This window comes from Scomber japonicus, chromosome 13 (genome assembly GCF_027409825.1).
Source record: "Scomber japonicus isolate fScoJap1 chromosome 13, fScoJap1.pri, whole genome shotgun sequence".
NCBI lineage: Eukaryota > Metazoa > Chordata > Actinopteri > Scombriformes > Scombridae > Scomber > Scomber japonicus.
The window spans coordinates 13,932,978-13,957,247 of NC_070590.1; the positions used below are offsets into that span (position 1 = coordinate 13,932,978).

Genomic DNA, 24,270 nt, shown 5'->3' on the forward strand with positions numbered 1-24,270 from the left:
ACACACGCACGCACACACGCACGCACACACACACGCACACACATCTGCAGTGTGGAAGGATTGTGTGGGGGTGGGACTATCGATAAGGGGGTTCTGGCGTGTGGTAAGGGTAATCATGGCGCTGGGGCATGGGTTGCCCGTGTGCGGGTGTCTGCTCATACGGTGTGGATGCGGAGTAGCTTCCCGCTGCTGCATAAGCTCCGGATGAATCATATGCTCCCGGTGCCCCGTAGCCTCTTGATGCGCCATAACCCGCCGAGGCATCGTAGTTTCCAGATGAAGCGTTGTAGCTCCCTGATGAGGCGTCGTAGCCCTCCGATGAAGCGTCGTAACTTCCTGTAGCATCATATGTTCCTGGTGGTGGGTACGCTCCTGATGAGGCGTACGTTGGGGGTGCCGCATATGTCCCTGGGGGTGCAGGGGCTGCGGTGGAGGCCTGTGCCTGTGTGGTGGCCGGTGGTGGTGGTGGAGGTGGCGGAGGAGGAGGAGGGTTGGTGTAGGCATACTGGAGGTACTGATACTGTTGCTGGTACTGTTGATACTGTTGGTATTGATGCATTTGCTGGTAGTACTCTGTGTAAGACCTGGAGTGCAAGCAGAGATAACAATAGAGCCAAAGCCAAATTAAGTCTAAGAAACACATTAATTAAAGTACAAGTGCTATATAAATTATTATCATTAATATGTGTACAAAAGGAAACTGATATAACATGTTTTTCTACTTTTTTAATACCATGCTGTGTTTATAAAGTCTATCCTATCATTAAATCCTATCAGGTGTTATGTGTACCTAGCAACAGCATCTGACCCTTCAGTAGTTGTAGTGGCAGCCGGAGTTTCTTCAGGTCCTCCAGGTGGTGTCGGCAGCAGGGCTCTGCGCTTGGGTCGTATCTGAGCAAAGGAACCGGGAACAGGGTCTGGGAGAAGGGGGGCTCTGTTCCCTCTGATTGGGCTGCGGTCACGCTCATTATCTGAAGCTGCTGCTTTTCTCCCTGCCTGCTGCTCTGCCAGAACCTTTCATTCAAAAGAAAGTCAGTCAGTAAATATGCATGAAGGATACCACACTGTTAGAAATACAAATTTACACAAGGAAAGAATATTATATATATAGTAACATATATATATGTTACTAAAAATAAATGTTAAAGCACCTTCTGTCCCTCCTGAAAGAACTTGGCTCTTGCTGCCTCAAAAAGTGTTGTTGGATCTGGCCCAGTGTTAGGCTCCACTTCTGGAGCAACGGGGACATTTGCTGCAGAGTTGTGATTGGTGATATCTTGGTACACCTGGTCAGCAACAGATCCATACACCTGGCTGGCAAGTGCACCGTATATCACGCCATCAGCACCTTTAGCACTTGTAATGCCCTTCAGGGCAGCATAGGTGGGATCAAAGGATGTGGTGTTGTAGAATGAATTATGGACACTTTGTTGAACCTACAAAGAAAAATTGTAGACACTGACATTTAAAATTCTGACATGGAAATTGTGAGAGTATGTTAGAAATGATATTCCTATATAAAAAACAAGTCTGTCTGAAAATGCTTGACATTTGAGAGTGTTCATAAATTCATGAGCTGCTGTATTTTATCTATACCTATCTCAGTTTCCAGAGTTCATAAGTGAAGACTGTGGTCTCCTGCTAGAGATTGAACTTACTTGTATTGGTAGTCCAGCAGCAGCTGCTGCAGCTGCTGCTAGCACAGCTGCTTGACTCTGGTGATGCTCTAGAGAGGGAGGTGGTCGGGGAAGAAGACCCTCTCTGCCACCTGTCAAAAGAAGGGTGCAGAAAATATGAGAACATGAGTTGTTTTTTGCCATTTTATGACATGCAAAACACTTTTAAAAACACATGGATTCTCCATCTCTACCTGCTGCTACACCGCCTGGATTTCCGGCTGATGCAATCTGGTTGATCAGGGGTTGGGCCTTGGAGAGCTCTACGGCCAGCTGACGGCCCTTGAACATGGTCCCATTTAGTGCATCAATAGCTGCCGTGGCTTCCTCCTTCCTCTCCATATGAACAAACGCGTAGCCAACATTTGAACATAACCTGGCTGTAGAGTATAGAGGAAGCAGGGAGAATATAGTTAGCATGACACATTGATTTAGAAATAAAATGCATCCCATGTTTTCATTGTCATTTCCTGTTCAGCATTAATGGCAATGATTCAACACTTTAAACTTTGAAAACCTTGTTGTCTAGATGTAATGTTCCCAAAAAAGAGCTTTAGCAAACACTTCCTTTACTTTATCTTTTCATGAAAACCCCTGGATATATTTACACAGTATCATCTTTATTGACGGAAAGGTGTTCTAACCTTTAACTTTATCACAGTCTAAAACTCTTCCGAAGGTTGAGAACAGCCCATGCAGGTCATCCGCTGAACATGTTGCACTGAGGTTCCCCACAAACACTTTAGTGGAGTTGGGTGGGCGTGCGCGCGACTCCTCGACCACAAGCGGTCTGCCTCTGTACTCTTTGCCATCTAGATGCCGTATGGCTCTGTGAGAGTAAGAACAAGAATTATCAATGTGGATCATCTGGAGCACAAAAAGAACATCAAGTCTCTTCAGTTAATAAGGTCACAATATTGTTTTCAATTATGTGGTGGTCCAGCTCTTATTGTTTCCTAGACCTGTCAATTATATTATGTAACAACGTGGTGAGATATGAAATATGATTCAAGAAGTCCAGTTTGCAAAATTAGACACCAATATGCTGGACAATGGTTTAATACAAAAGGGTATAACAACTCAGGATAGTCATCACTGTGGCAATTATTTTGTATTTCATTGTAATAATTGCAGGAGTAAAAAATATTTAAATTCCCACCACAGCACCTTGTCAAATGTCCTCACAGTGCATTACCACAAAAGTTTAGTCTGGTGCAACTCTGAATTTTTTGGCCCACGCCCTCTGTGTTGGCACACCTGTGTTGCAAGACTGAGCTCATTTAAATGTGTGTGGTCTGCATATTTTTCACATGGAGCTGATGTCAGTTTGAAAACAGTTTAATACAAGTGCTAAAAGCCTCATTTATGTTTCTGGCAATTCCCTGACACAATCTTTAACACCTCAGACAGAGTTATTTTTCAGTTGTAAAAAGGCTTCTTCACACTGATTACTGATGTGTGTATTTTAGAGTTCCATCAAAGATTTACATAAAGTAAGAACTTGTTTCTTGGCAAGTTCAACATTACTTTTAATTAATGATTTATAAACAGCAAGTACACTGGGAAAGTCAAGATGTGAGTAAAGTCATCTTATCTTACAATTACAAACACAGAGACTATAGAAGAGAGTATTATAAGACATTTGTTGTCGGTTTCACTTACTCAAAATTGAGTAGTTCAGTGTGTGAGTGATTTAACTGAGAAAAAATTGGAAATCTTGCTGTTTTTGGTCCTTCCTCCCTGCAGCTGTCAGACTGTACAACCAGTACTGCTCCCAGTAGACCCCCCGCCTCCCCCAAGTCTGGGCAATTTGACAAACTGCGCTTTTAATTTTCGCTATTGTGCAATATTAGTATTTCTTGTATACTACTAATCTCAGTCAAACTGTGCAATATTTATATATATATATATATATATATATATATATATATATATATATATATATATTTCTTCAAATCTGTGCAATAACAATGTCAAACTGAGGTATATTATCACTCAACACCAATATTACTCTTGTACATAATATTCTGATTATTTTATTATATATTTACTAGTATTATTTTTGATACTTTGTTCTTATTATTTATTGTCCTTTATTCTTTTTTATTGTCACTCTTCTATTTTTACTGTCCACTTTGCTGCTGCAATAATTTATGTCCCCATTGTGGGACTAATAAAGGAATATCTTAAATTATATTTTAGTTTCTGAAGAGCAAAACTGGCAAAAGGTTTGGATCTGGGCATTAATACATAATTTGTATATCAAATTTTACTTTCATAATTCCCATGGTATGCAACAATGTTCCTAATAACCCAATTGACTGATGTTATCTAATAACGGTGAAATGCTTAGACATACCTGTCTGCTGCCCCCTCTCCCTTCAGGGTAACGAAAGCATACTGTCTGAGCAAGGAACAGGTGTTGATCTCCCCATAAGGTGAAAAGAGCTTGGTTAGCTCTTCATGAGTTGCATCTAAAGGAAGGTTCCCCACAAACAACTTCACGTTCTCACTCATCTCTGTAACATCTGCATCTGAAAAAGAGAAAACATGGAGAAAGGAGGCTTTCTTAAGTTTGACACTTCAAGTTAATTAGCTTGTTAATCTCAACGTAAACTCGCCCTTTTGGCAAAAACACGACAAGCTGATCATAGTTGATTCTTTTATTCAGCTGAAGTCATACTGAAGTGATATCACATCGGGTTATTATATGTAAGATTTTAGTTACTTAATGGTAATTTTGGTGAGAGACGTATCGACGTTAGTTCGACTGGTATGTTTAGCTAGCTGACTAAATACAATCGTTAGCTTAAGTTTCCCGGCAAAATGACACAATGATGTTAAGAGGCAAATCTCTAAACCTTCTGTCATACGATAAAACACCACACGGTTGTGTTGAAGGAGTCGTGTGGTAAAATGTAAGCTAACAGCTGGCTTAAAACTACTGTCCATGTTGTTAAACGCCAACATTAAAACGATGTAACAGCTAGCAAGCTAGCATTAGCTAAGCTAGCTAATGCTAAGCTAATGGTTGTATCTGTGTGGTTGAAACCGTTTGCTTTCGCTACATGCTGATCACTAGTATGATATATTAGTTTAAAAAATACCCGCTAACCCTGTCGAGTTTTCTGCTTTATACAAAAGAGAAGAAAAGCATGAATTATCCCAGCATAGTACACAGGCTACTTACCCAACGCGGTGCTGGAGCTGGATTCAAACCTCACTTCCGGTTCCGGTTTGAAGCTTGAAGTTGCAGTTCCATCAAGTTTGCACCAGGTGCTTCACAGACACTAAATGCTATGTTACCCACAGTCTATGGTTACCCCCATGTCATGTTGCAGGTGTTGTCTTTTTTTGTTTTTAATCAGAATTTGATGCGGGCATTTAACTTATAGACGTCTCCTAAAGATCATGACATTACAAGGTAGTTTGCGTTACTCGTTCATTTGGAAAACTTGAAGTTAGTTGACTTTGAATAGTTACAAAAACAATAACTAACAACAGCAATAATCATTTCTCTTTTTCTCCAGTCTCCAGTTTCCCCCTTGTCTCTCTCCTCTTCCTCAATACTATTCTGACACACACACTTTAAAAAAAAAATCAAACAGTTTTTATTTGTAAAATCATCATGGCACAAAGGTGCATACAGAAAAAACTATTCATAAACAATGTATTTATGAAAATGAAATAAACATAAATAAGATAAAGTGAATAAAAGGGTTCATTCTTTAAATCATATTGTTCTATAATGCTAAATATTTCCACTGCAGTTTTATTTTTCATGAGTTTCATGGGCTTTAATATAACTGAAACTCATTATGAAACACATTAAACCTCGGTTTCACCTTCATATATTTTGACTTGTGAATAAAGGATTTACCAGATATTAGGATGTTGTTGACCAGAAAGTCATCATTGTAATCATCCATGACAAGTCCATAAATAATGTCCTTTTGGGAGAAGCTTTCAAGATGAGGAACCTTTTGGAAAATTCATTCTTGAATATCCAGCTGTAGAGCTTCACAATAAAAATAAATGATCTGTAATTTTAGTATCATCACAAAACACACAATTACTGGTTTATATTCCAAATCTCTGTCACTGGATGGATATATATACTATTTAATATTTTAAAACAGTTTTCTTTTGTTTTGGGAGGTATGGAGAATCTTTTGAAAAATTGGTTTGTAACATGTGAATAGTTTTTTTGGAAAGTAATTTTGAATCCAATTTATATAATACACTGATGATGGGTGAAACATGTAATTAAACATATTTCTAATTGTTTTGTTTAGAATTTTGATTTCCACAAATTCACATTATCTTTGTCTTCTTCATGCCAACATCTATACCTTGAAAAAAGTAAATTATTCTGCCTTACCTTTCTTGTGGCTATACATATCATGCCTATACGTTCAGATATATTGTCTCATTTTTTTTAAGAAAAAAAGAAAGAAAAGTCCTCTCATTCGAAGTAATTTACAGCACTGTAATCACTTTTTAAAACATGATTGTACAGAATAGTTATTGTATTTTACAACATGAACTACACCACCCTGAGAACATAGTTTTCATGTCTTCAGGTGCAGCTTGTCTTCAAATCCCAGTTTCTTAAGTTCAATCATTCGATCAAAATAATACCAGCGTGGTCTCCAATTAGTTGATGAAAAGATTCCTTCCTCCAAGATAATAAGTTATGGCTGCATGTAAGAAGCTGATAATAAAAAAACACCAGTAATTACACTGATCTGATGCTTTGAATAATAAATTGTCCACATTTACAGCCATGTACATACTTTAATTTCCCATGAGGATGGCTGACTTTGGAGTGGTGGCTGTTCAAATAGACTGATTAATTGTGAAGTTTTCATTAACACCCATGTGAGGATATCAGCCAATTACTATGTTATAATAATGAAGGAATGGGGGGATACTGTTGGTCTTGAAATCAGGAGACGGCTAAAGTGGGAAATCTCACTATTGAAGGCTGTTGGATGGGTGGGATATAGCAGAGTCTGAAAAAAGTAAATAGAAGGTATGGAAATGGCACAAAGTATTACTGCTCCAGGTGGAGAATCCATAGAGGAGGGTTGGTGTCTTGAGACTTTTTTAAAAAAAAAATACTGAGTAGAAATAGGCAGAAATCTCAATAAGTAGTCTGTTTCATGTCAGGACTTTATTAATATTCAGGATTATGACACTCTGATGTCTTCTGTCATACTGGAGTATTGGTTATAAGAGTATAAGAAAAAAAACGTGCTGCAGTTAAAATGTTACAAATTCAGAGCATATTCTAAAGTAAGAGGTTACCGTTAATTTATTTTATCCTTACCACTATTTTTTATTTCATGAATAATAATCTGTGGGGAACAAAAAGGTAACCGTGGTGTTATTATGAAATATTTAACCCAGGTGAGATCAGGTGGGAGAGGAGGAGCCAAGGAAGGAGGACCTCTCCAGATCTGAGAGCACACGTCACGACAGGCCAAAGCGGTAGAGGAGGTGACTTCTTATCGTGGTGAAGCATGAAATCCTGAAGTGGATCCGGAGGGAATAAAACACGAGGGATCGAGGTCAACGAGGTAAAAAGCCCTGTCATGTTAGAGTCAGAAAGGTTATTTGGTGTAACAAGTTGTGTGACTGAACCGCAGTGAAACTGTAGAGGATTTTGAAGAGGAAATGTGCAGGTTTACAGGAATGTGCGCTGCGGATCCAGGCAGATGTTGACATGTAGGCTGCAGCTTTTATAGGGAAGGAAACTTTTAGTTTTTCAAAGTTAGCCTTAAGCTAACAGTCGCTTTCACTGCTAGTTGTTTCATTTAGAATCTTTAATGCCTTTTGTGGAGTTGGTGTGTCCTCTCTCTCTTTCTCTGTGTGTGTGTCTTTACTTTGAACGTGTGTTTCCCTCAGCTTCCTATTTCATTTAAGCTCTCTGTCTGAGCTGCTGCACTCCACCAAGTCTGAACTTGCTGTCACAATCCAGGGAAAATTTAATTACACAGGTGTGTGTGTGTGTGTGTGTGTGTGTGTGTGTGTGTGTGTGTGTGTGTGTGTGTGTGTGTGTGTGTGTGTGTAGCAATCCCATCCATCCTCCTGTTGTAGTAATTGTGAGCCACAGGGCCAGATAATGACAACCTGTGGCATGTGTACACTATGGGGCAGTGTGATCAACTGCCAAATTCAAAGCCAATTGATAACCATGTGTGTATTTTCTGCTGTGTGTGTAGATGGCACAGCAGGAGGAACCTCTGTATGATTTCCCGGAGCCCTCCCAGTCATCAGAGCGCAAGTTCTCGGGGCATCAAAGAGGACAGGGTTCACTGAGAAGCGTCAGTGTGCTGGACCGTCTCCTGCTCACGGTTCCTGTCTGGCTTCAACTGTCAATCAACGCTGCTACAGCACTACACATACTGAGGAGGGAACCTTCTGGGGTCAGAGGCACACTATTGCAAAAGAAAATCACAAGTGCACCACACTGTATCTTTCACTTGCTTTCTTTTTCTGTCCTACAATATTCACGCCTGCACTAAGTAATCAGTTGTGTTGTCCTGCAGACATTCCTGGTGCGTAAGTCTCGCACATCTCAGAGAAATGTGCTGTGTATCCGGTTAGCAGATGACAGTGTGCCATCCTTCGTTCAGCAATTTGGCATTAGAGAGGAACACTCAAGTAAGACACTCACACTCCTGAACACTGATCAGTTTTAATATGATTTCTGACCTCAAACTGTAAGCCATCAAGACTGAATTGTCCCCCATTTTTACTCATAGCAGTGCACTTACACATCAGGGCACATAGTTTGCAAATACTGTAAATGCTTGTTGAAAAATTTATTTTTATCCTGAAATAATCGGAGAAAAAAAGACAAATGGCAGCCAATGGGCACCTAGAATGCAGAAAATCAACTTAAATACTTCTTGCATGCTTTATAAAATGGTTGGTAGTTATAGTAGTTATAATCAGCCGAAGCAAGACATGTGAGTCTACTGATATGGTCCTTTAACACAGTAATGACACATGATTACATTCAGCTTTCAGATCACATGGAATTGTGTCCGCATCTAAAGTATTTCAATACTTGTACGACTACACCTAATCTAACAACAAATATGACCCCAAACAACCACACTGCTGATACCAACCAACCTTTTCTTTCTTTACGTCACTCTCAGCTTTGACTCTGGAGACTTCAGCCATCAGCTTTCCAGACCTCCCAAGACTAATTTCCTTCTACTGTGTCAGCAGGTAAAATCTTGTCTTCCTCGTTCTCATTTTTCACAGTTGCGCACCGTTTGTACCTGCTTTATAATCTCTTTATTTAATTATTTTTTGCTTATTTTCCTTACCTTCATTTTCTCATGTTTTTTATTATTAATGTGTTAATGTCTGTGTGTCAGAGATGTATTACCCTTCCCTCTGGAGCTTCCTGAAGCCATTGCAAAAGCAACATCCCACAAAGAACTTGAGTCCATCTCACATATGGGAATAGGTGGGTGATCACAACTCTTTGTTTCCTAACAGCAGACTTTGTAATGTCAACCTCAGATACATTTGCTTTAAAGGATTTATGTACACAAGGCACACATATATTGTATGTACAGTAATCAACAGTCAGCTGCTGGGTAACAAACATAAACACCAGAAAAAAGCTATCTGTGTGAAGTGTTCTATATAATTTACTAAAATCTATAGTATATATGCTATGATATGCCCATTTTTAAATAAACGTTTCAGAGACAAAACAATAAAAGATATTACAAATGTAAAACAAATACCCTTTTTGGTGAAAACTTACTGTACCTTGTAAAATTTGTGTTTGTATCTAAAAAGTTAACAACATCATTTTTAGATAATGCAAAGTTGACAAACAGTATGTAGTATAAATGCATGTAGTACTTATATTCTCTCTTTTTTTTTCTTTTTTTTTTTTTTACAGTTTACAGATTACAAGGAACATATAGTAATCACTTAAAACTGACCAATTTAGGAAAAATCCCAGTTTTCACCTGTGGTGCCTGCAGTCATCATATCTTTATTGTTATGTCTTCATGTCTGTTAGGTCTGTATTTATTGGTATAACTGAACATGTAACAGGAGAAAAAACATCTTTGTTGTTTTATAGAATTCTGGAGTTCCCACCTGAACATCCGTGGGCCCCGGGAGACACCTAAGGGGGATAAGAAGCCAGACACTGTAACCTCAGCCCCGCCTGCTGCTAACCCACAGAAAAGCTCTGTGGCTCAGCCTGATTCAGCTTCTCAGTCCGACTCAGACAACCAACTTAAGACAGCACCAGAATCTGACAATGCCAGCAAACAATCAGGTGCCATTCAGACCCTCTTCCACGAGTTTTGTCCAATCACGACTCGTAGCCCCAGAGAACTGGACTGTGGCTCTGGCATGGGTGCTCTCTGTTTCATTAACCCCCTTTTCCTGCAGTCTCAGACCGCCCTTTCCAGGCGGCGCATGTTCAAACGCAGCCTCAAGGTCCGGGTATCCACAGAGACGTCGACCCTGCTGTCGCCCCCACTTGCTCCACCACCTCCACCACCTCTAATGCCTAAAACTAAAGGGAAATGTAAAGCCAAGAAAAGCGTACAAGGAACTGCTCAACCCAGTAAAGGCCCAGGCCTTTTACAGGGTGAGAACCCAAGTCAAGTCCATCAGAATGATCCCACATCTCAAGACACCCAGCTCCACCCTCCGACACAGAACCAGGACACCCGCATTGAGGCCCAAGCGCAGCATCCGTCAACAACTTCTCACTCCCAGCCTGTGGTGCAGGGACAAACACAGATGGAGGCAGCCCAGGGACAAGCCAGAGTCGAGGGAGAGGAGGCTACAGCTCCGCTAGTGATGGACAGTCTTCCAGAGGACTCCAACTATATGCAACCCTCTCCAATGATCAATTTAGCCCATTCTCCCTCATTCTCTTCTTATCTCTCCCCATCTGTTTCTCCTATGGCACCTCCCCTTTTCCCCAAAATGTCTCCGTCCTTCTCTCCTCATGACTCTCCTGGTGCGTCACCTTCTCTCTCACCTTATCAATCCCCATCTCTTTCTCCCAAGGTTCCCTTTTCTCTCTCTCCATATGACTCGCCCAGTGCGTCACCTTCTCTTTCACCCTATCAGTCGCCGTCCCCCTCTCCTAAGGTCCCCTTCTCTCTCTCTCCCTTCACCTCTCCGTCCTTCTCTCAGCTGGCAGAGGCAACCTATCACACACCTGCTAGTCCTTCAAGACCAGAGGGACAGGCTAAGGAGGGAATGGGTGAGGATGAAAATAAGGACGAAGAGGATGAAACAGAAGAGCTACACAAAGAGAGGGAAGCGGAGGAAACAGATTTGGTTTTGCAGATTAATGCTGCTTCTCTTAATGACAATGACAGCTGCAGTTCCTTCAGCAGTCTTGAGGAGGCAGCAGAGACTCCACTTCACTCACCCCACCAACAGGACAAGGATTACTTAGAGTAGTTATGGCGATGTAATTGTTATAAACATATTAATACTTTGAATAGATAATAAGTTAAATGTAAAATTAAACATTTAAATGACCATACTGGTTGTTTGCGTGTTCCATTAACTGTAAATTGTGTGCACTTCTTCTTGTGCTCTCGTGCCAGCAATTTTCTAAAGTATTTTCTTACCAAGTGGAGCCATTTGTTTCCTGTGATGCCAGTATTTTCTGAAAATTGCTGTGACTTGAAACTCTTGAGTTAGGTTGTCTATCAACTATATTTATATATTTTTTCAAAGTTAATAATGTATTTGACTCGAGTCACTTCAGAGTAATGGTTTTGAGATTTGACTTGGCTACCAAAAATTCTAACAGTCAATCACAAGCTGTTTCTGCTAAATTAAAACTGTACGAGCAGAACAACTGTACAACAATGAGTAAACATCAAATAGGATAAAGATTTCTATAATTAAAATGTTGCTGTTCAGTATTAAATGTCAGAATCACAACTAGACACCAATATGAAATCTTTGCAATTACAATTGTAGTTCGGCTTTAAATATATTATTTTGGATCCATGTGTCCTTCAGGGAGAAGATGTTGAATTATCCACAATCATAATATATTGTACATGATGTTGAGTACAACATCATGCTTCTACAACTGTAAAAGCTGGGATTTCAGTTTCTGAGTTAAACTCCTCTCTGCAGACATGTTGACATAAACATCTTAAGACTTGTGCCATTTTGATACATTAATAATGTAAGTTCTAGTTGAATTATCAGGCTTATTTATTATATAATTTAAATGTATGTAAAATCATTTTTATGACATTTATTCACAATCTGATTGACTGTACAGTTCAAGTAGACCAAAACTACACCACCAAAATCTTGAATGCATTTTATTTGTGAAGATTCCACACAACAGTTTTTACGTACAGTTTCTTATGCCTGCTAGATAACACATCATTTTATACAGTCCGGTAATTCATTACTTCCTTATACCAAACATTTTACAGTCAAAATGAAGCTGTCTTGGCAGCTATTTAACACCCTTAACTTATCAAATCATCAACACCAAAGCTGGATCAACATTTAACACATAATGGCCAAGCCAATATGTTTTACCAGAAGTTGTGGAACTTTTATCAATTTAGTGACATAATTGTGAATATAAACAAATTGTCATATTGAGCATTTTGTGAACTTTTTTTTAAGCCGGTTTCTAACCGTGTAACAGTTACAAAGTGAAAACTACCTACAGGGTTTAAACCAGGAACCATTTTTATTGTCAGGCAGCACTGGTTTAATAGACAGTCCAAGTGAGTGGTGTCTCATTGGAAAAAATATGTTTCCTAAATGCATCTAAAAGTGTGATAGTTTTGTATTAATAATCAGCTCCTTTATTTGCGTTTGATGCTGTTATCAAAGACAGACCGGATGTTGGTCCAGTGCACTTTGAATACTGTGGCTGGTGTTTGTGGCAGATCTGTTCTCGTCTTATGGTTTTGAAGTGCTGTAATTTAGTCTCTTCAGAAGTGCCTCCTAAAAAGATTTGGATCATTTAGCAGTTTTGTGTGTTTTAACATCCATTAAGTATCAGTGTGCATTCCCATTTGGTTAAAAAAAGAAAGAAGGAAAGAATCTGATTTCTGTTGGTATTTTTGATGCCTATGGAGAAGATGTCCATCAACACCAGCAGTGGGCATCTAGTTTGCTCAGCTCCAAAATGTTGGCCTCTAGCTGCTCCGAGTCGTCCTGGAAGCGCTCAGTGAAGGAGCGAATCAAACCTGCAGCACTGCCTTCATATTCCACCAGCTCCACACTGTCCCCTGGAAACCACAGAAATGGAGATAAACAGAATAATAAGCTTGATTAGCGCACAAGCCTTCAGTTTATTCGACATATGTACAATGGCAGTCTATCACTACAAAATTTTAAACAGTTAAATGTTTGCAATGTTATTTCTAATGCCTCTTTAATTTTTTTAAATGTATTGTTTTGATCTCTTAACATGGTTGTTCATTAAGTATTGATGAGGTAGCGCTAATATAACACTGTTACTATAGTACTATAGCACTGTTTTGTGAGACTGGGGTGATTAAGAGTAATCACTCTCTGGTTCCTTTGGTGCTTATCAAACATATTTTTCACATAATAAAACAGGTTTGGACAAAACGTTTTCTGGTGTATTGGTGACTGTGCAGCAGACCTGCCAACAGCTGCTTGCAGCTAAAATTACAAGAATGCCACATTTTAAGATATGTGGCAAACTCAGATAAACAGTTGGGCTCCAAACAGACAGCTTTCATGTTATTAGCTTAACCAGCATGCTGTGGTTGTGTAGAATATACTGGTAGTCAAAACAGTAGAAAATTATACATATATATTCTACATATTTATGCTTGTTGAAAAGGTGGTTCAGCACATACCATTGACTCTGGTGTTTGCCTGGACAAACATCTTGCGAGCTTCCTTCCTCAGCAGCACTGTCTCCCGCAGACGAAAGAAGTTGTGAGCGCCACTGTCGCAGACAGTGGAGTAGCCATCATAGAGAGCCCTGCCTCCTTCCACATCTGCTGTTGCCTTCAAGACCTAAAAATAGGTGGAATCAGGTTAGCGACATGTTGGGTGTGGAGGTTGTTAAGTCTAATTATACATTCATAAGTCCAGTGGCCCTTGACTCAGCTCTTCTGGATATATATCTCAGGTATTTTGTTTTAATTTCATCACATCCAACATGTTCTTTTTCAGTATTTGATGTATTTTCTTTAACATCTTGTACTTCTTGCCTGCAGGCAATTGGAAAAGTCTAGCCATACCTGCAGTTTACAGAGGAACCTGTGGATGGCATTCTTGCCCACAGTGTGGATCTTGCTTCTGTCTACTGTGATTCGAGCGTCAGGCTTGCCGTCCTGTCCCGTCACTTCCTCCAGGCCCACCAGGCCCTCCCCGGCCTCCAGCAGCACACGTAGGATCACGAAACGAGCCTGCATGTGAGCCTGAGACAGATGGATACATACTATTGTCATGTACAAATACTGTGACATATACTATATACATCTGCGGATATTAATGTAAACACAGACAGACTCACTATAAGCTGTATTATAAAATAACACAGACACATCCAACTGAGCCAGTTGGATTATAGTAACACATACATGTCTATTGACTTGTCTTATAAACACTGTTCGCCTAACACTACATATGCACTCTGCACTATGTAAGTTCTATATAAATAAATGTTAAGATTCATTACGAAATGTCACAATCCACTCCAAATAAAGTGAGAAAAACAGCATGTTATGGAGAGAAGCAGCTCAGTGAGCACGTTACCTGTCTCCAGCTCTTGCTCTCAGGTGTGTAGAACTCCAGGCCCATCAGTCCAGCTCTGACCATGCTGAGCCAGTTCACATACACCACATCCTCTGCATCCTGGCCATCATGTCCAAAAATACTGCAACACACAGACAAAATCAACTGTTAGCAACTACACAAAACCTGGACTTGGCCAGAAATAATAACTACTCCATTCTGATTAATGTCATTTTTGGGCCTAAAACACAAGTGAGAGATTGTGTTTGATACATGAAGAAATAACACAGCATCCCCTCTACAGAGCTGGACTACAGAGCTGACAAACAGGAAATCTGTATTTTGTTTGGCTCCATTTTTTTTTGCTCAATAACTGACAAACATAAAAATAAACTCTGGAGTCTGTTATGGTTCCCAGCTCAAGAAATGTGGAGATTTAGAGGTTTTAAGGACTACAGCAAATTCTGGTAGTGTATTTTAAATTAATCTAAGTCTTAAACATGTTAATTTATTTTAATTGCATACTTTTCTAATATATATCTGACTTTTTACCCAGTTGACTCATCCTGTTATCACGAGCATCAACAGAAATTTGAAGTGTTTGTTCATTTTCAAATCAAGCCAAGCCCTCCAATCATAATGACTCAAACATGTTTGGGTCAACCAAACACGGAGGACAATTACACCCTTGAAAGCCATTTCTCAAGACATTTAAATTATATGACTATATGTAATATACAGATGCATCCAATTTCCAGATATAGAGGTTACAAGCAACACATGACATACCTGAGCACTTGCTTGTTGAGACACAAATAGAGTCCGACACACTCTGCACGACATTCTTCATAAGAGGAAGCAATTGTGGAGAATTTGCTATCCCACGTCTCGCTGCCACGATACCAACTGGAAACCTAAAAATGACATTCACACATTCAATTGCTGTATGTCTTGTTTTGTTTATTGTTCCATATGAAGATGCAGTTAAAAAAACAGTACTCACGAGCTCACCGGTTTCCGGGTTGATCACTTTGCTCTGATCAAAGTTGAACTTGCCTTGGTCATCCTAGGGTTAGGTTAGAAAGAGATAAATAAATAAAACTTAAAAACAGGATCTGATTTGTTCATGTAGTTAATATTATGTAAATGCTGGAATATCATTGATTTTAAACACTTGCCAAAAGGAAGTAAAAGACCAAAAGATCAACTGCAAATATTTTCAAACTCAGAATTAGTCTGGTTCCTCACAGCTAATTGCAAGTATTCAATATCCACATGTCTTCAAATGACAGACCATCATGTTTGACTGACCTGGATCAACAACTTGCCGCTTCCATGGCCCAACAGTTCGTGAAGTCCAACCTGCACCTCAAATGATGGGCACTTCCACTTGATGAACATATCCTAGCAGAAAAACATGCAGACACACATGAGAATGTATAGTTATGACAGCGTGTAACAGAGACAGATCTGGAAAATAAGAATATCTAAAGGTTGCATGCCTTACCTTGTCCTCTTCCTCCAAGAAGGTGAGTTTTTCTTTTTGTGTAGCATAGGCTACAGCCAGCACATTGCCCAGAGACACATTTTTAAAGCCCTCAGACTGTCTGATGTCATCATCTGTACAAAGAAACACACACATGTGATTATTGAGTGTAAAACTGTAAAACATAGACAAACTGAACTGTGTTATTTGACACATTGTTCAAACATCGCAGTGTACATACAGTTGGGGATGTTGATGCCAGCTGGTATACCGCTCCCAGCGAAGGTGAGAACATCCAGGGAGGTGAAGTCAGGTTTCAGGAAAGTGTCCTTCTCAAACTCTCTGGGCCAAGGCAGCTCAGGAAGCAGCACTTCTGCTGAGCTCACTAGTTTGGCAAAACGCTCGCTCATCGCCTTGTTTACAACTGCAACGAAACCTAAAAATGACCACACAAGCCAGTAGTTAGAAAGAGATTTGCATCAAAAACACAACACACTAAAATAACTTCTGACTAATCCTGAAAAAAAAATTCCAGTTCATACAAAACAGATGAGGGCAGTAATATGAACCATCCTGTAATTTGAAACTAGTAAGTAACTGTTTCAGTAGATCAACCACAATATTTCCCTAAATGTCTTCAGCTCTGTGGCACAGCAGTAAAACCACAAGAGACCCAGTTAGGGCTGGGCAATATATTGAAATTATATCGATATCGTGATATGAGACAAGATATCGCCTTAGATTTTGGATATCATAATATGGCGATATGTCATCAGAGTTGTCTTTTCCTGGTTTTAAATGCTGCATTACAGTAAAATATGTAATTTTATGAACTTACCAGACTGTTCTAGCTGTTCTGTTATTTACTTTTTACCCACTTTTTCATTATCCACATTACTGATGATTATTTATCAAAGATTTCATAGTGTAAATATTTTGTGAAAGCATCGAGAGTCATCTCTACAATATTGTTGTAATATCGAGAGGTATTTGGTCTAAAATATCGTGACATTTGATTTTGTCCATATCACCCCCCCCCTCCCCCCAGGCGCAGTATATTGCTGTTCCTGATCATTATGGTAGTTACCTTCAAACTCTCCTCTGGAGCCAAATGGGTCCCTGTAGCTCTCAATGAAACCTATATAACTGAGAGAGGGAGAGAGAGGAGGGAGTGAAGTAATAAGGAGCTGAGAGAGACAAAGGTTTCAGACAATAATACAAGAGTAGTATTCAAATGTCAGTGCAAAGGTCAGAATGAATTTGATAAGAGAATAGACAACCAAGAAGGATCAAGGACATTAGACGATATCCATGAGGAAGTGAAAAGGTGCAATGACCAAAGACCTAAACTCATTAATCAATACCTTTTTTACTGTTTAGTTAATCACCCACGTAGAGTCCTTAAGATTTTCATGAAATCAAACCCCATTTTTTGATACCATTTATGGTCAGCAATGTCCTAAAAAAAGTTATTGTCTGGATAATGATTAGAATTAAATAAATGTTCAATATTAATATCTTGCAAAAAAAAAAAAAAAATCACCAGATAGTGATATCTATGTTTAACGTCTAAATCAAAATAAATCTTTTTAGAACTGCTTTAAATGCGTGCCATCATTTACAAATCAAAAAAATCCGATTGATATCAGGTGCAAGTAGGTCAACAGGTCTGTTAAGTCATGGGTGTGATGATTTATTCACTAAAATATGCAGGTACTGCTTCATGGCTGACAGTCAGCCTGTTCAGTGGATGACAGTGTGGGTCACTGGCTTCACCTCTCAACAATTGGTCCCTTGTCTTTGATCCAGTAGCGCGATCCCTCTTTATGGGCCTCAACTGAGCCAAAGGTGAAGCTGCGTCTGTACTCTTCAAGCATCTTTTTCTGGTTCTCATTGGCAGCGTAGCCCTGTGTAAATTATTTAGGAACAGGTAAGAATTTCAAGCAAGATATTCATTCAGCATGAAGAGTGGAACTATGTCTGGAAAAATGATTTTTAGACCGAATAGATCCCAAGGCTTTAAAATATTACACACTGGACTATATGCACATTGTATTCCTTGCTTTCTCACCTCTGCTGCTTGCAGGTTAAAGCAGACTTTCTCCATGAGAGGAGCATAATCTCCCCTTTTCACAGTGAATTCTTTGTCTTCAAAGTTGAAGGTGCCACAGCACGACTCACATTCCCCTTCCACTGCACAGTCTGTGGAGCAATAATGAACTTGAATCGTTGTGCAGAGCATCGTCAACAAAGTTAGTTACATAAACAAATCTCTCCACATACATTTGTGGGTAACCATAATGCATTTGAGTTGACAAGCTAGGATGTGAGTGGTATATACGCAGGACATGTGACATATATGTGAATGTGTGAATGTGATGTGAATTCTGTGAGCCAAAACTATGTTTATAAACACTGTCTTGTGTAAAACTTAATTTACTGTAGTTCTGACCTTTCTGCACAGCTGAAGCCAGGCGCACCTCATAGCAGTCTTTTCCTCCGTTGTTCCTCTTGAACAGACGGGTGTTGTAGGCAGCGAGTTTCTATAGACAAAACACAAGCACACAGCTGAATATAAACTAAATAAGGCTGAAAGAAATAGAGAGGTACAAAGACGCAGACAGGGTGAGCCACTAAAATGGATGAGAGAGACAAGAGAAGAATAAGGAACATCTAAATCTACAAAAGCAAGGGGGAGATTAAGAGCCATATTTAGGTGGAGGTGCAACAACCAGCACAAGCAGTGCTCGGACAGTTTTTTTATTTATTATTTTATTATTTAAAAAAATAAAAATCAGTATTAGAAGTAACTGCCTGTTAAAAAACCCTTCGTTCATGTTGTGGAGCTCTGGGTCATCCAGACATTTCCTGAAGAAAAGCTTTCAAATTTGTTGAGCTGCCATAATCACATTTAACTAAAGGTTGACTCAGGTGTTTTAAAGCTATGCGAGCAGTGAAGTGACTGGGACAGTACTTTAAAATCATTACATCCACTGACCTATCTTCACCTCAACCCTGCTTTTTTTCACATTGCGCTGCTGCACATAAATGAACCATAACAGCAAGTGCACATGGAGATGCCCACACTGTCTGTGCACTGAGGACCTGCTCCGCTACACTTGTGTGGTTAAAATAGGGCCCAAAATGTCAGTATCGAGGTTACAGGCTATTACAAGAAACACAGACAAGTATGTTGGAAATTTACATTGGTACATGCATACTGTGGGAAAGTATATTAAATCTACGCGTGTGTTCAACTTACTTTTGAGTCAAGGAACTTCTGAGCCAGCTCAGCATCCTCCAGACCGCAGTTTCCTGAGAAGTAGGTGGTAATTCCCTAAAGAAAAAAGTACTTCATGAGCCGAGCATTGTCTCATAGGAGTCACTGTGATCATTCAGCTGCAGTCTCCCCCTGGAAGTTTGGGGTTCAGTGACACATAATGCAGACAGTCTAAGGACTAGGGATGTGTCATTAAAACAGAATAATCGAATAGTCGTTCACTGGGTCTAAAGTCGACCTTTGTACTGTGGTCGTTTTTTTTTTTCTTCCATTGAATAACCTGTTGAGCTGTGTATGTAGTCTACTATAAAGGATTCATCAACAACAACTGTAGAGCAATTCTGGCTTTCAGCCACTAGGGGGCTATCTACGTTTTTGTAAACCACCTCTACCTTATTTAATATTTTGAAGTAGAGCTTGACACGGAGTGAACATTACTCCTAACCTCAGCCAAGTAGTAAGTTAGCTTGCTAGCTAGCTGACTGGAGGGAACATGATGCAGACGAAGCTACACACAAGTCGAGCGTGGAAAAACGGCTGAAGGTCAATGGGGGGAGACGGACATGACGGTAATCACCGAACTAGTGCGTCAACATTTGTGACAGCTCCTCGAAAGTGAGGCGAGAAAGCTAATGTTATGTCTCTCACTGCTAGCATGATTGTAACGGATATGCTCAGCGTTGTTTATGACGGGGGAGAAAAAAATCCACGCCGTTATATTTTTAGGCGTGTGTAAGCCTGTAAGATTTTTTTTCTTTTAATTAATGTCTTTCTGTAAATAAATGAAGGCTGATTATCATTTAAATTATTACAAGTTTGCGCAGTTAAAGCAGTTGTTAGTCATGAATATTGAAAGTTATTTTTGACTCATTACCTATTTAGCCTGTGATCGGCATGCAGCGAATATTAGATAAGTCGTTTATACCCACTGACTAGTCGACCTTGAAAAATTGGCTCAGGCACACACAAAAGGACACCAGTCGGCAGACCATTTGACGTGAAAATAGATTGTATCTGACACAAGTAAAGTAACATCTCAAAAATGAGAAGAGGGGACTAAGATCTCCTGAGGATGCCTGCCAGAGAAGACATAACTTACAATAGTAGCCCTAAAGCAATGCTCTACCTGCAGACATTTTTTAACATTTCTCAAATTTCCTCAGTCCTGACAATCCAATAACTCTTTCATTAAAAAATTACATCACAAATCAGTTTCAGCCTAAGCTGACTTGAACTCTGCATTGAATGATACAAGCCCCACCTTATCACCCAGACCCAGCTGTTTCTGTTTGTCTTCCAGGGAGTACAGGCGACATGAGCAGCTGTCCCACAGAGCCTCCATCTCAGCGGGCTGCTCCTGAAATGCCTGGCTGGCCTTCACCAGAGCTTCCAGCTTGTCCTGGTGTGATATACCACAGAGACAAACAGCTTTGACATATCAAAACAACTGTCAAGGAGCACTTAAGAGTGTAAGCACCTTATAATACACCAATTTGCAAGTTTAATAGACACACTGGTACAATATAATATCAATATTTGTTAGATGAATAAGTCTGTTTATGTTGCCACTGTATATAGAAGAGGTTATGCCACTCTGGAAATTCTTGAAACCATATTTAATGAAATTGTTGTATCATTAGACTGTACAGGTGTTCATATGCTTTATAAATTGCTTTCAGGAGGTGGACAGGGTGCATATTTATCAATTTACATAGTAATAAAGCCAACATTACATCTGACTTCTTACCTTGGGTAGATTTGGGATGAACTTGGTGTCTCCAAAAGACTTGTAGTTTCCCATGTTGGCATACAGACCTGCTACATACACCAAGAAGGCCTAAATACCACACACACAAAAGATACAATGATCATTTTCATTCATTGTATGGCATAATGAACATCTTAATACATGATTGTGTTTGTACGTGAATAAGATGGCAATAGAAACAGCCAGTGACAAAAACACTGTGTACCTGGTACTCCTCAGAGCTGAGTCCAGCTGCTGTGGCGACCTGTTCCAGCTGTTCAGGCGTCTGCTTCCTGAAGATTTTCTGCAGCAAGACAAAGATGTTTCCCGACTCTGGTGATGTCTGCAGCAGCACTGCCAGACCTCCATACCTGGGACAGAAGGAGTTTTTTTTTGGTATGCAGGATTTCAAGTCTTCAAAATGTCTTACTTTTGTTTTTAACCCAATCTTGCAACATCCTGAGGTTGGTAACATACCAGGAAGCACGTGACAGGTAGTGGGCATACATCTTTTCCTGAGGTGAAAGCAAGCGGAAGGCCTCGCCACAGTCGAGTGCAGAGACGCCGATGTCATTTGGCAGGTAGTACTGAGAGTCCACCATCTTTAACACTGGTGATAAGGAACTAAATTAAGAATGGGGAAGAGAAGTGGGAAAAAGGGAAGGAGTGAAATGAGAAAGAGATAGGTAAGGAAGGAAGGAGAAGGGAAGTAAGTAAGGCGTAATGGGATGAGAAAGAAAAGGTGGAGGTAGAGCACAGGAAACAGATTAAAAAGAATTTAGAGCAGACAACATTAACTCGCTTTTAATTTTAGACTCTAGGTAATATCTACATACATGTCTGCATTTGGCAGGTTAACAACAACATGCATGATTATTGTGTGTAAAATACAAGATAAGGTATACTACTTAATAGTTTATTCAATGATTGGGATTCCCATTAGCCACATCATAATGTAAAACAATAGTGTAATAAAAACACTACCTGCTAGTTGTACACGACACTATGATTGTTGACGTATGGAGGTTAGGGTTAGGGCTGACAAAAACAATTATTTTCCTCATCGATTAAAAGGTATCCATGAATTCTTAAAATACATCAATTAATCGTTTAGTTTAATATAGTTAAAACACAGATATTCATTTATTAATGGATTCTACTGGGCTTTTTAAAATATTTGTGTATCGGCACACAGAGCAGTGCATTGATTTAAGGAGTGTGTTGTGTTGCGAGAGACTTTATCGATATTATTACAGCACAATGAGTAACATTCAAATGTAAAACGTGAGCCTGAGACACACAAACAAAGGCAAAAACCTAATAATGTTAATTCAGATTGCAGCTATCCATTAGAAGTTTGCTCTGAATGGATGCATCGATTAACCGGACAATTGAAACTAACAAACATTTATTTATATATTTAAATATTTTTAAGAGAAAGTCAAAAACTTTCACTCTTCACTTCGGCTTTTAATTAGCTTTTCTACCAGTCACTACTGCACTTCTTTTAATAGTTATATTTTGATTTTATATATTGTTTTTATTCTATTTTTTTTAGCTACTTTTACTATGCACTATTTTTATTCCATCTTATATTACATGAATGTTTGTATTTCTTTCCTCTTTCATCTGTTTGTCTTTCAACATTACTCTTTATGTGAAACATTTAGTGTACGCAATTTATTTTTGCTGTAAAGCACTTTGAACTGCATTTATTGTATAAAGTTGCTATTATTATTATTATTATTATTGTTATTATTTATAACCAAATGGTTGTTTCATTCATTTTACAGGTGTAAATAAGACAATTTGCTGCTGTTCTTTGTCATATATGAAAGCTTATTGAATATATGTGGGTGCTGGATTGTTGGTCTCTAGACAAAACAAGCCATTTGAGTAAATAATTAGCAGCTGAATCCCTAAACCATGACGTCCCACAACTCCACACAGATTCAAGAGGAAGCAGTGACTCAGTTTCACTGTGCTGTTTCACTTTCCATAACAACCAATTTTTCAAGCTGGGGGAGCGCTTTTGTGCCGGAAACAATACTTTTCGTGTCCTTTGTAAACGAGCAACAGGGCTGCACTCAAACTACGTGTTATAATAAGTAGTGAAGACACGTTCAGTGTTCAGGCTACAACAAACAGCTAACTTAACGTTAGCTCGTAGCAAGCATGCTAAACCGGCTGCAAGGAGCACTTAAACGCACTGCCATGAGCTTTGTAAGCAAAACATTCAGTCGCAAATACTATGTGTTTCATTTTTGTGTGAGGTTAGGTACAATTTTATACATTTCGATGGGTAGAAATTTGAATGTCAACTCAACAGCTTGTTACCTTCTTGCCTCCAAACAGCTCCGGTGAACGTCAAATTGCAGTCTCACGCTGTACACTTCCTGTATTCATTCAGCGTTAGACCCGCCCCTCAACCAATCACGGACGGCGTATTATTGTTACTAGAAACACTAACCAATCACAAAGCAGCTATGTCGGACTTTTCGATATATTTCACAACGCTGTTGTTTTTTTTTTGCTCCGGAATAAGTTCCCGAGCTGTGCTAGTTTGAAACACATATATCAGAATATAAAACGACACTGACACACAAGGGAGACCTGTATAATTACCAATATTTTCTGCCACGATGATCACACGACGAGGTGGCCGAGTGGTTAAGGCGATGGACTGCTAATCCATTGTGCTCTGCACGCGTGGGTTCGAATCCCATCCTCGTCGACATCTTTTTCGATAATTGGAGACATTTCAACATTAAACGACCCCGCTGGGAAGCGTTATTCATGGTTTATGTGCATGGGGCCACATGCGCTTACACCGGGAAACGTGGTCTGCTGGTTGATCCACTTAACTCTCCCCTCCCCTCCCACCGCCGCACTGCAAACTGTCTCCTCCTCCTCCCTCCCCTCCCCTGCCTGCCTGTGTGCCTGCCTGACAGCAAAACCCTTGGTTAGAAACGTCCCAAAAGTTTTAAATTTGTTTTTACACCAATGGAACCATAAAGCCATAACTACATATCCTTTACACGCACAGTTCATTTGTTCATCCCCTTGGCAAGATTTGGTGTCATTTAGCCACAAGGTTGTAGATTGCAACCTACCAAATACTCCCCTCACCCTGCAAGTGTGTAGTACAACCCTTGGTGGCTGCAAATCTTGCCTAAATACAAAAGGCCTTCTCTAGAGCCAGTGTTTGGTTTGTCTGTTCAGGGCTACCATAGAAACATGGAAGGCTCAATGGAAGAGAGGACCTGCTTCCTATGTAAAAATAAAGGACTTGTTCTAAGAAACACGA

General features: G+C 39.6%; 2 protein-coding genes and 1 non-coding gene across 5 annotated transcripts; 1 reads left to right on the forward strand and 2 right to left on the reverse strand.

The window, feature by feature from the left end:
• rbm14a (RNA binding motif protein 14a) lies at positions 1-4,899 on the reverse strand. Of its 2 annotated transcripts, none has more exons than XM_053331969.1 (8): positions 4,867-4,899; positions 4,036-4,210; positions 2,321-2,505; positions 1,871-2,056; positions 1,659-1,768; positions 1,152-1,436; positions 809-1,014; positions 1-584 (listed from the first exon to the last, which is right to left on the reverse strand). In XM_053331969.1, the coding sequence occupies exons 2-8, from the start codon at positions 4,191-4,193 to the stop codon at positions 77-79; spliced, it is 1,638 nt and encodes a 545-aa protein (XP_053187944.1). In that variant the 5' UTR covers positions 4,194-4,210; positions 4,867-4,899; the 3' UTR covers positions 1-76. The 2 variants fall into 2 exon arrangements, with proteins under 2 accessions (XP_053187944.1, XP_053187943.1); XM_053331968.1 differs by having other exon boundaries at positions 791-1,014.
• Positions 4,900-12,021: 7,122 nt separating this feature from the next.
• dpp3 (dipeptidyl-peptidase 3) lies at positions 12,022-23,796 on the reverse strand. Of its 2 annotated transcripts, none has more exons than XM_053331792.1 (19): positions 23,589-23,796; positions 21,441-21,587; positions 21,190-21,334; positions 20,964-21,053; positions 20,478-20,615; positions 19,199-19,273; positions 18,389-18,479; positions 18,008-18,138; positions 17,713-17,843; positions 17,024-17,082; positions 16,178-16,372; positions 15,958-16,070; positions 15,762-15,854; positions 15,454-15,516; positions 15,240-15,364; positions 14,472-14,592; positions 13,955-14,134; positions 13,565-13,727; positions 12,022-12,964 (listed from the first exon to the last, which is right to left on the reverse strand). In XM_053331792.1, the coding sequence occupies exons 1-19, from the start codon at positions 23,759-23,761 to the stop codon at positions 12,822-12,824; spliced, it is 2,376 nt and encodes a 791-aa protein (XP_053187767.1). In that variant the 5' UTR covers positions 23,762-23,796; the 3' UTR covers positions 12,022-12,821. The 2 variants fall into 2 exon arrangements, with proteins under 2 accessions (XP_053187767.1, XP_053187768.1); XM_053331793.1 differs by lacking the exon at positions 23,589-23,796 and adding an exon at positions 23,301-23,320.
• trnas-gcu (transfer RNA serine (anticodon GCU)) lies at positions 23,616-23,697 on the forward strand. Its single transcript has one exon. It is a non-coding gene; the product is annotated as a tRNA-Ser (tRNA).
• Positions 23,797-24,270: the final 474 nt, after the last annotated feature.

Excerpts from the sequence above, each read along its gene's own strand:
- rbm14a (XM_053331968.1), bottom strand. The coding sequence starts at position 4,193 with ATGAGTGAGAACGTGAAGTTGTTTGTGGGGAACCTTCCTTTAGATGCA. Across the intron at positions 2,506-4,035 it reads GGAGAGGGGGCAGCAGACAG|AGCCATACGGCATCTAGATG; the intron begins GTATGTCTAAGC and ends TTACTCTCACAG. Across the intron at positions 1,769-1,870 it reads TCCAGGCGGTGTAGCAGCAG|GTGGCAGAGAGGGTCTTCTT; the intron begins GTAGAGATGGAG and ends TTCTTTTGACAG.
- dpp3 (XM_053331792.1), bottom strand. The coding sequence starts at position 23,761 with ATGAATAACGCTTCCCAGCGGGGTCGTTTAATGTTGAAATGTCTCCAA. Across the intron at positions 19,274-20,477 it reads AGCTGGGTCTGGGTGATAAG|GGAATTACCACCTACTTCTC; the intron begins GTGGGGCTTGTA and ends TTTTTTCTTTAG. Across the intron at positions 18,480-19,198 it reads AGAAGTTCCTTGACTCAAAA|AAACTCGCTGCCTACAACAC; the intron begins GTAAGTTGAACA and ends TTTTGTCTATAG.